General features: G+C 36.4%; 1 protein-coding gene and 1 long non-coding RNA gene across 4 annotated transcripts; both read left to right on the forward strand.

Annotated features, from left to right (window-relative positions):
* The first annotated feature begins 540 nt into the window (after window positions 1-540).
* Window positions 541-3766, forward strand: LOC103954425 (ER membrane protein complex subunit 2). The gene is made up of 9 exons (XM_009366253.2): window positions 541-849; window positions 1260-1324; window positions 1528-1576; window positions 1760-1854; window positions 2006-2091; window positions 2178-2237; window positions 2330-2411; window positions 3032-3145; window positions 3339-3766. Exons 1-9 carry the CDS (start codon window positions 663-665, stop codon window positions 3507-3509), a joined length of 909 nt encoding a protein of 302 aa, XP_009364528.2. The 5' UTR covers window positions 541-662; the 3' UTR covers window positions 3510-3766.
* Window positions 3767-6672: 2906 nt separating this feature from the next.
* On the forward strand, window positions 6673-11154 carry LOC125469978. Of its 3 annotated transcripts, XR_007252298.1 has the most exons (6): window positions 6673-6750; window positions 6932-7003; window positions 7598-8045; window positions 8135-8163; window positions 9312-10308; window positions 10769-11154. It is a non-coding gene; the product is annotated as an uncharacterized LOC125469978 (long non-coding RNA). The 3 variants fall into 3 exon arrangements; XR_007252297.1 differs by having other exon boundaries at window positions 7598-8163; XR_007252299.1 differs by lacking the exon at window positions 8135-8163.
* The last annotated feature ends 19 nt before the right edge of the window (window positions 11155-11173 follow it).

Consider the following 11173-nt stretch of genomic DNA (forward strand, 5'->3'; position numbering starts at 1 on the left):
CTATTCCGTTTGACAAATTTCTTTTGTTGATTGTAAATTGGCCCCTTAAACTTGGCTATTATTCCAATTTGGTCCTCAGATAATAGATATTCTTTTTCCCATCTTAGGTTGACGTTGATCCCTAAGCTTTTGAAATCCTTGAGGGCAACAGAGATGATCGGGCATGTTTACCAACTAAGAATCGGAGTAAGCAAGAATTAAGATAAGCGCGGCTCATAATCAAGCATTGACATTAAATTGTTTATTAATTGTCAAAGATCGAAATGAAAGTAAAATTGATTCTCATTATAATGATTTTATAATTCTTCTTGTTGGAAACGAGATGGATTTTCAAAACTTGCGGAGCCCTTCTTTTTGTCTAGTTCAAACTTTTTCTGATGACTATTCTAAAATCGCTAGCGCTAAGTTGATGTTGAACAAAGTGAAAAATACTAAAATTTCAGGGTGGTGAACATGAAATCTGATATTGTGTAGAATTACGATTGTGACCCTGAGCCATTGAGAATGAGCCGACAGAGAAAGAAGACAAGTACAACCGTGAGAGTGCGTTCTGAGTCAATTCCCTCTCTCCTCCAATCGAAACAGATCGATCGAGAAGCCGGCTAGAGAGGGAAACATCTAGAGAGAGAGAGAGAGGAGCTTCGCTCGCTGGATTGGCGAAGATGGTGAGCAAAATGGAAGAAACCCAATTGAACAGGCTTGAGAACCAGGTCGATAATGGAGGAGGAGGGGCCTGGGAGTACCTCTGCTTGGTCCGAAAGCTCAAGGTCCGCCGCTCCGAGAAGGTCTTGAAGTATGGCCTCTCGATCTTGAACGACCTCAAAAAAAGATCCAGTCTCGGCACGGAAGGTGAGTTTTTGAGCTTCGTATTGTTGTTCCATCTGGGTTTTTTGTTAGTTCAATTGGGTTGTGGTTAATTTGCTTGTTTTTGTGATCTTGATTACTTGATTTGAATTGGGCATGGATTAGAATTGCTTACTGATGAAAAACTATGGACTCTTTGCAATTTGGTGTTTTTAAATTTGTGTGAGTTCAATTTGGTTTGTAGTTATTTTGCAGTTAATTTGTCATATAAGCTTAATTTGAATTTGTGTGATCAAGAAATGGATTTGATTGTTCGAATTTGATGTTTTCGGTTAGTTTAACTTTGCCGTGAGTATTGTGCAACAAGCATCCTCTGATTTGGATTTTGGAGTTCTTCTTTATTGGGGGGAGATTTTGGGTTCTGACTAACAAGTAGTATGTATTTTTTGATGTAGAGTGGACTTTGTATGAGCAAGTGGCAATTGCTGCCATGGACTGCCAGTCTCTTAATGTTGCAAAGGTGTGATATATTTTTTGGCTTACACTTCTGAAATTGCATAGCTTTTATTTTCGAACTTTAAACTTTCCGCTTGCCCACTTGGGAGGGGGGAAGATACTGAAATTGTTTTATAACCTACCCTGGATTTGAGAATCGTAAGATTTGTGTAAGGCGAATGTGATATATTCTGCTCTCTCATGCCTGCCTTACTTGAACTTTTGCAGGACTGCATTAGGCTTTTACGCAAGGCATTTCCAGAGAGTAAAAGGGTTGGTAAGTTGATTAACTGATTTGAATCATGTGTGTAATTCTGATTTTTAGATCCAATAATGGTGTCAAAATAATTGGCTAAACATTTTTTTAGGAAATTTTGGCTAATCGGCGTGGAAATTAATACTTTTAGTGTTAGCTCTTGCTGGGTGGTGGCTTAACTATTTGTTTTGGCACAAATCACAGGTAGGCTAGAGGCTATGTTGCTAGAGGCAAAGGGATCTTGGGCAGAGGCAGAAAAGGCTTACTCAAGCTTTTTGGAGGAAAATCCACTCGATCAAGTAATCCATATAAAAACTCTTCATGGAAGGATCAATCTACATTTTTTAAGATGGATCATGTCCCCTTATATTTGTTAAATAGCATGTTCTTTTTTCGAGCAAAGATCAATGAAAAATGGTTATGTAAGTTCAAATTATTTTTGTTATGCAGGTGATACATAAGAGAAGAGTGGCTATGGCAAAGGCACAAGGAGACACCTCAGGGGCCATTGAGTGGCTTAATAAATATCTGGAAATGTAAGGCGTATATTAAATTCCTTAGAAGAAAAATATTTTATGTCACCAAAAAAAATTTGCTGAGTTGTATTTTCCCCTTTCGACAGATTTATGGCTGATCATGATGCATGGAGAGAGCTGGCTGAAATCTATGTTTCGTTGCAGATGTATGTTTTCAGCAGACTTATTGAAACCTCTTGTCTTCTAGAATCAAATTACATATGTTTTGTTGCTAAGTTATGTTTTTTATGTAAACTAGGTACAAGCAAGCTGCGTTCTGCTATGAGGAGCTGATATTATCGCAACCTACTGTTCCTCTTCACCACTTGGCTTATGCTGATGTAAGTTTTTCTTCGGCCTTTTACCGGCCAGTAATTCCTGTTTGCATTATAGAAATGTTTGTGTGCTGGTTTTTCACGACTAAAAAATTTATTGTTCATTAGAAAAAGCTTCATATGTACCCTTTCGTTGATAGCTGTAAAAACCAAAAAATAACCTAAAATCTTCTTTTATATCCCCCAAATTACTGCAATACTATACCAGACTTCTTAATTAGCAATGAATTATCGGCTTACAAATAAAGGAAATGTTTTGCATCAGCACTGGCTTGTCTTATGTAAAATTTGTGATTTGAATGGAAAATTTACACACGGGACTTAAGATGGTGCAAAATGTCAAGCTAGAGTCAGGGCTAGGATACGATATCCTAAAATAGAGGGCTAATGAAATTGATTTTGTGAAGCAACTCCTAATATGAACACCTCATATCCAACTTGCAATCTACATCCTTTATATTTTGTTGCCCTACTATTTGGAAAGGAGTCAAACGACCAAATGTGAGTATTCTGAGTGAAGAAATTAAGCAATGCATTTTCAACATACAATCATGATTACATGTTTAACAGCACTAAAGACCCCCATTAAAGCACATTTCTGATATTTTGCTTTGTGTGGTGAACAGGTGCTTTACACTCTTGGTGGATTGGAAAACCTTCAGACCGCAAAAAAATACTATGCATCTGTTATAGACTTGACCGGGGGCAAGAATGTCAGAGCACTTTTTGGTATTAACCTGGTGAGTTCTTCCTCTTGAATTGCATTGCTGATCCTGCTGTGGCCGAGAGTCAGTCGTCTCTTTAATTTGATTGTTCAAGTGTTAGACGCCGGATATTTAATTTGATTATTCAGATTGTTTTTCAGCCCTTTCTTTTCCTGCTCTTGTGACCAACTTGAATTACTGAAAGAACGTTTTAACTCCTGCCTTCCAGTGCACTTCTGCCATCGGACAGCTTGCAAAAGGAAGGAACAAGGAAGACAAAGAGAGCTTAGAGCTACAATCACTGGCGGCAACAGCATTGGAGAAACACTACAAGCAGAGAGCTCCTGACAAACTTTCCCTGCTTACGACCGCTTTGAAAAGCTTGAAAGTTTCATCATAACTGCTTAATCTTCGAAGAATCTTCATATACCAAAACAGGCGAGTGGTGACTTGGTGCCGGATGGCTTTGGATTACAAGAATCTCATATCTAGTTATGTTAAATGATTTTTTTTCGTGTTTCGACTTGTTTGTGTCTTTTTTCCGAGTCCTTAATAAGAGGACGATATGTATTCTTTAGGATGGCCACAGTGGCTAACTAGGAATGTATGAGTAAGACCCGTTCTTCCTTGTGGAATAAAAATTTATTTTTATCCAAATTCAAGTCTCTAGTTCAGTTCTTTGGCGATGTTTATGCAGTTTTTGTGTTCAAGTCAATCGTTACGAGCTTATGATTTAGAGGCGACGCCGGATGAACTCCCGTCGGAGTCAAGGGTGACGCTGGATGGACTCCCGCCAGAGTCAGAGGCTACACCGGAGGTACAATCAAAACTCGCCGCTGCTATTGCAACCTTCGCACTACTGCATGATGTCAATCTTTCAAGAAGAGTATCTAGTTTCATGTTTTGCTTTCTTCCATGATGCCATTTCAGATCCCTCCGCCTCTAGAACTTTATATCTTTACGGTCCCAGTGGAGGTGGGAAAACCCATCGCATCAAGAATGTCAGATCACACTTGATAGATTTAAAGAAAGCATTTCAAAACCCTCAATTCCATAAACATCAGTTGGTTCATTCAATTGATAGAAAAAATCGATACAAACAATAAGGAATTCAGGGTTTTGAAATGCATTCTTTAAATCTATCAAGTGTGATTTGACAAAATATCGAAGTGAATCTTGAACAAAATATTGAGATGAGATGACACATCTTAATCAACTTGGAAGGAATTGGTTTACTTTCTCATGACTGATATTTTTAAGTACAGAGTCTCTCCTTACCAACCTTACCTCCACAGATTCTTTCTTAGTCCGAGACAATATTAATTTGAATATCAAATCCACCCAAATGCTTTTTCATCCTATGAAGGGTAACAATTGACTAATATTCTTGAACAAAATATGTGCTTTATCCATTGAGAAAGCTTAATATAGTACCTTAAGCATAAAGCACATATTGGCTTCAAATAGAGTATGTTAATGATAATTTCGATAAAAGAAAATGTGAACAAAACAAGATTCACCTCGATATTTTGTTTAAGAATATCAGTCAATTGTTACCCTTCATAGGATGAAAAAGAAAGCAACCAGCTGGATCTGATGCTTCTTAGATAGAGAAACTGAGGAAAGCATAACAGTTATTATAGCTGATAACCTAGATACATATATGGGTAATAACTAGCAAGATTTGTAGATTGAGATGTGCCATCTCACCACTAGGAATTTCTTGTCAGTTGCTACTGGAAGGAAAATGCTTGGTGAGGATTTATCTTGCCAGTTATTACCCACGCATCTATCTAGGTTATCGGCTATAATAACTCTTATGTTTTCTTCAGTTTCTCTATCTAAAAAGCATCAGATCCATCCGGTTACTTTTCATCCTACGAAGGGTAACAATTGATTGATATTCTTGGACAAAATATCGAGGTAAATCTTGAACAAAATATTGGAGAAAAACTTTGTATTTGGTGTGTAAGCTTTAAGTTGGATATAAGGTTTATATAAAGGAAAATAAAAGGATAAGGTTGTAGATAATGTCACGCGGCGTGATTAATTGAAAATCATATAAAAAATCTATCCACAAATATTTTAAATGGATAATGACACGTGGTACGACAGGATTGATTAAAAATCCTATCAGAAATATATTCACAAAATTCTTACAGAATTATGACACGTAACGCTACAAGATTGGTTAAAAATCCGATCGAAAATCTATCCACACAAATTATAATTTCAAATAATGATACTTGCATTGATGAGATTGGTTAAAAATCTTATCCGAAATTAAAAATAAAATTATCTTTTTGTTAATTTTTTTTTAAATAAATTTTTAATACAAAAATTACCTAGACAATTCATTTATGGGTGGAGATGTACTCGAATGGTTATTACTTTAGTCTAAAGTAGGAGGGGAAATCGCACTATTCATATGAACAGTGTTTTGGACCACATTTCAGTTTATTTACAAGACTGCCGCTGAATCTCTCTACTTTTGATCCCCGTGTGTGAGCCGTGCTTCAGCCAAAACAGGTGCGCTCTCCAATTTTCATCTCTTCCATACTCAAACCCTAGCCGCTCGACCTCTCTCTCTCATCTCCTTTCGTTAGCTCTGCTACAACTCAAAACCTCGACAAAACACGATTCCCCTTCTGCAAAAGCTCGAGAGTTTTCTCTCTCTGAGAATTAAAAAATGTGAGCTCGCTGATCTCTCTGAGAAATCATGGCCTCCATTTTTGTCAAAAACCAAACTCAGGCCTTGAGTTCACAAAATCTGGAGAGCTTTCTCTCTCGCTTTGCTCTCCAGGTAAGCCCGAGAGAAATTCCATGGAAACATCACGCCTGCAAACGAAGTTGCAGGCCCACACACCAGCAAACTCCATCTGAAAGTCGAAGAATCCAAAGGTAAATCCCTTCGAACTCTTCGATTATGAACATCCATCGTCTTCCACCTCATCTTTTTCTTCTGTTGCTGCTTCGACCAGTAGGGATACTTCAGGCGGTGCTGCTGCTGCTTCCGGCGAAACATCACCACAGAACCACCACCATTCACTCTGTTCTACTCAGGACACACAGTCAGTTCTAAAATGTCCGGTCTTGCTGTGATGGGTTATCGAGTTCTTGCATCGGGTCGTTCAAACGAGGCATTCAGGTATTGTATGTATTTGATTAATTAATTAACTATTTATTGATTATATTTTTTGATGTTTCTGTGATCCTGCCCTTCGAAGCTCTGGAGTTTGGCTTTGGCTCCGTTAGCTGTTGAGGTAATTATTAATCCATGCCAAGAGAGGGTGATAGTGAGAGAAATCGTCGGGATTGCAGGGAGATAAAGAGAGAGGGAGGAGTAGGGGTGGTGAACAGTGGCAAGTTAGGTTCGTGTATGCGGGATATGTGGAATAAGAATACATTTGAGAGTTTTAGGTATTTTTCAGCGTCCCTGTTTAATTTCTGGATTTGTGCTTTTCGATTTGCAGCTGGATTTTGTGTTTGGATTTTTTTTTTTTGTGATTTTGGGGGTTATGTCTGTGTGCTTCGATCTTGCGTCTGGTTGTCTAATTTGATTCGGTTTTTTCTTTCAGGAAGGCTGGTCATCAAATTTTGGAGCCGTTGTGTGCAGCGTTGGTAGCCCTTTTGTGCTGAGGGTATACAATTTTTGTTTTTCCTTTTGAGTCTTTTGTTAAGATTTTTTTTTTTTTTTTTGGTGGCCTTTGGTCTGCAGATACAACTTTTGTTTAAATTTTTGTTTTTTTCAAATTTTGGCTATTTTGTTTGTGTTTAGATGCTCAGTGTGGGTTTATGGTATGGTTTTCCTTTTATTTTCAGGAAACGGTGCTTTTTGTTTTCTGGAACCGCTTGCAGAGCGCACACTTGAGAATCTCAGACCAAAGGTAAAAGGTAAAAATCTCTGGCTTCCTTTAGTGGTGTAAGCTTGCACGAAAGAGAGAAACAATAACCAAAATTTTATCTGAAGAAAACCAAGAATTTTGAAGCCAATTACATTGGCTTAAGAATTTCTTAGGATACAACTTGCACTCGATCGACAGTTTTATTTATTTGCCTCTGTTTTCTTGCTTGGAAAATATTATTTCCAGCCCTCAAAGCTAACCAATTGAAATTTCTGTTCGGGCAACAACCAACACATAATTCTAATAAAAAAGAAGTAGCGAGAAGAAGAATGTAACACAGAGACACATGCATGTCGAACTTCATTGCTAGATTTTATTATTTATCATAACTCAGTAAAGAAAAATTACAGACGCTGCCTTCATAGGTTTAGGGTTTTATTTTAGATAAATTGCGGTGCACTGTCTGTGCTAAAAGTTTTTGGATCCAAAGCGGTCAGGATGCTAATTTATAAAGAATTTTTCTTTAAATTTTTGTGTTCTTTTGTGATTTCATTTTATCTGAATTATTCATTTAATGTTTGAGATGCACTACCTTGCAGACTATTGTTCTCTTTTGGCTATAACAAGAAATTTGATTGTGCAGATTGTATTTGTTTTGGGATCTATAAAAGGATATTACAAGGAACATATCTTGGCTGTTGATACCATACTTGGATTCTAAACTCTCCAAAGCTGCCTTCATCTGGGTTATTTTCTCAACATTCTCTTTTTCGTGTACGGTTGGTTTCGTATACCATTGCAAGTGTTAAATTTGTGATTTGTTGTTTATGTGGTGAAAAAATAGGTTGCTAGAATGATTCAGATTATTTATTTGTTACACGAAAAAAAACTTTTAGAACTCCCGGTAGAAAGAGATTTCGCTAACGAAAAAGTCTTTTATTTTTTTGTGAGACTTAAGAGGTTACCTTCTCCAAACGCATAAATGGACTTTTGAAGAAGGCTTTTGACCTCTCTATCCTCTACGATGCTGAAGTTGCCCTCATGATCATCTTCTCTCCCTCTGGCATGGCCTGCCAATTTGCAAGCCACGAGTACGTTTAATTAACAAATAATTCAACTAGCTAGCTAGGTTTGATGATCATCTTTTCAATTAATATGGTTTTGCTAACGTGTAATGCAGTATAAACAGGACCATTTCCATGTATAGAGGTAAAGTAGGGGGTTGCCTGAAATCAAACAACTTAATTTTGTGTTCCAATATCACAAAGAATGGTGCAGGAATTTTCATATTTGGGTAGATTTTTATGAATTGTTCTTATGCTAAAGGTTGAAATGATCTTATTCACTTTGATCTTTTCTAGAAGCTATTTGTTAATGGTTGTTAACTTGGCTAAATGAGTTTTTCATGCTACCATTTTGTTTAAATGTAGAAACAAAAACTAATATCCATGAAAAGAAAGATGAGTTATAAGGAAAGATGGGATATCCGTTTAAGCTTGACTGAAAGTTAGAGTGTAATGCTTGGTGATTGTCTAGCACAGACATGATACAAAATCCTAACATAATGCACCTCTCTGACTATCTTCCCCCTCTCTCTGACTATCTTCCCCCTCTCTGACTATCCCAGAGAGGTGAATTATGTTGACAAATGGGATGGTGGATTATAATGTTGTATTAATTAGTATGTTAGGATTTTGTATCATGTTGTGTGAGTTAATGTTTTCTGTTCTATGTTGTGAATGATTTTACATTCATTGCTGCCAGGTTTTTGTCCCAGTGTTTATATGTGATCCCAGTCTTTATAGACGTGGGCTTTCAAACTAAGCAGAGCCTGAAAAAAAGTGTCAATCTTTTTTGTTATGGGGTTGTGCCAATCTTTATAAATACAATGTTTTGAATCGGCCAAAAAAAAATAAGGTTGTGATGTTGGTAGTTAGTATATGTGCTTAATGCTGCCCTCGATGCAACTTACGCTTCTATTCCCTGCACTGCTACAAGGTATGCATGTTGATTTGTACATATTTTTATTTATTTTATTTTATAATATTTAGCAAAATCAAACATTTGATCACCTTCTTTTGATTTTGGGTTTTGGTTTTGGTGGATTTGAAATTGGTGATTGGATAACACGTTGGAATTTGAATTTTCATGTGTTTTGTAATTCTGAGTCTGTATTTGGATGCTTTATGTTAATGTGTTGGATTACCATACATACTAGCCTTACGTGACTGCCTTGATTTATGCATGATGGAACTAAATTACTTTAATAGATCATTTTTCTGGTCTTCTTACTTTTGTTGGAATGTTGTTACTGCAATCTGTTAATTTTGGATTGTTTTGTGTCATGGGTTCTGTAGAATTAGTCTCCAGTTGTGTCATGGGTTGTGTCATCCCACAAACAATTATGCCATGAGTGGGGTGCTGGATGATTGTTAAAACATGAGACTTATCAAAATGCAAATAGGAAATAACACCTATGTAAGTATACTCTGGTTTTGACCCTGCATTCTTAGTTGTGTGAGATATATATGGTTGATATCAACTAATTATGCATATTGCAATTATATTCCCTTAATTAATGGGGCTAACCTTTATGAATTGAGTATAGGATTTAGATGCATAGTGTTTCGCTGGGAACATGAAGACTGCATTTGGGAGTGTGCATTAAATGTATTTGATGCATCAACATTTTTTTTACTTAAAATAACCCCAAAGGTTTGGCCTTTCTGTATTTTCATATAGCATTCAACCAACAACATGCCATTAGGTCTCTGTTCTCTACACAAACTAAAACAAATATTAAGTCCTTTAAACCAATAAGTAATGATAATTACGTTATTGTCTTTCCCAATACACAACAAATTGGAACAAAAACTATATATATATAACACTTCCATATGCTTATTTCTCTTTCTTAGATGAAATTATCCATATGTCAAATAAACCATAGTGGATAATTTCACTTCATTATATATAACACTTCCACATGCTTATTTCACTTCATTATTTTTTGCATTCCAGTTGGTCTTTGTTTCGTTCTCAGATAGTTATCAGCATAGATAAAGTAAAATTCCGTTCTTGGCTCTCTTTTTTGTTACTGTAGCATCTGCTTATCTGTTAGTGTAAATTTGGGTTATGTTGGATTTTTCAATTTGATTCTCCAATATATTTTTTTGATGACAAACTGTTCTAATCAGTAATTCCCCACTCTTGAGAACTTGAGACCTTCGACTGATATGCATTTCTGAGATTTTCTGGTATACTCACAGACCCCTGAGATTTTCGTGTCTCCACAGTTCTCCAGCCAACGACAGACCCCTGGTTGCCATACTTTCGTTGCACGCAGATCTTCTGGTATACTCACTAAGCGTAAATTTAATGGTTTATAGAAACTTTTAATAGTTCCATCCTAAATATCTTCCTTTATTCTTGATGCCATGCTACTTGCTCGACCCTTTCTTGCATCAGTTGTGTCACCTAAAATTAAAATGAAATGAAATAGTTTCCCTACATGCTTAATGTTGTGAATGCCGGTGATGTTAGAAATTTAGTGTTGTTGCTCTCCTTAATATATCCGTACTCATGTTTTTACAGATGCGCAGTTCAAAAGAACTGGTTACTACTTGGGTGAGAGGTGTATAATTTCATTAAAAAAAAAAAAAAAACTGTTTTGGTTGCTGGTGGTGAATTGTATGTATTCTTGCCTTGGAGTTGGATGCACTTTGTGTAATGGATTGTGATTTGTTTGAAAATATCTTTGGTGATGATTGAGTATAATGTGTTTTCCTAATACTGTTTTTCTCCCCCTTTGTAGTCCAGTCGTGCAGAAGACATCTCCATTAACCGGTAACAGATGAAATCGTTTGCTGTCGAGGTTCCCGTGAAGAAGAGCAAAAATGCTGCAAGTGGAGGATAGATAACAGCTCAAGACACATGGTATGAGGGTGCAGGTAAACTGTACATATGCATCTGGAAAAAGTAAAAAGTTAAGGCGGGTTGGTTGTAACTTATCCTTCTCACCACAACAGAAAATACTTTTGAACTGCATTAAGCTGTTAAAAAATTAAGCTTAAGCTATATTTTACTTATCAAAAATGGGTAACCTGTCACCTTTACAAAGTTTTCTGGTAAATTAGATATATAGTTTAATTCAAAGAGTTGTATTGACCTTTACTTTTATTAAATTATATAGTTTAATTACGTCCCCTTTGTCCAATCC

This window comes from the organism of the source record quoted next, unplaced genomic scaffold (assembly GCF_019419815.1).
Source record: "Pyrus x bretschneideri cultivar Hongxiangsu unplaced genomic scaffold, Pyrus_bretschneideri_v1 Contig48, whole genome shotgun sequence".
NCBI lineage: Eukaryota > Viridiplantae > Streptophyta > Magnoliopsida > Rosales > Rosaceae > Pyrus > Pyrus x bretschneideri.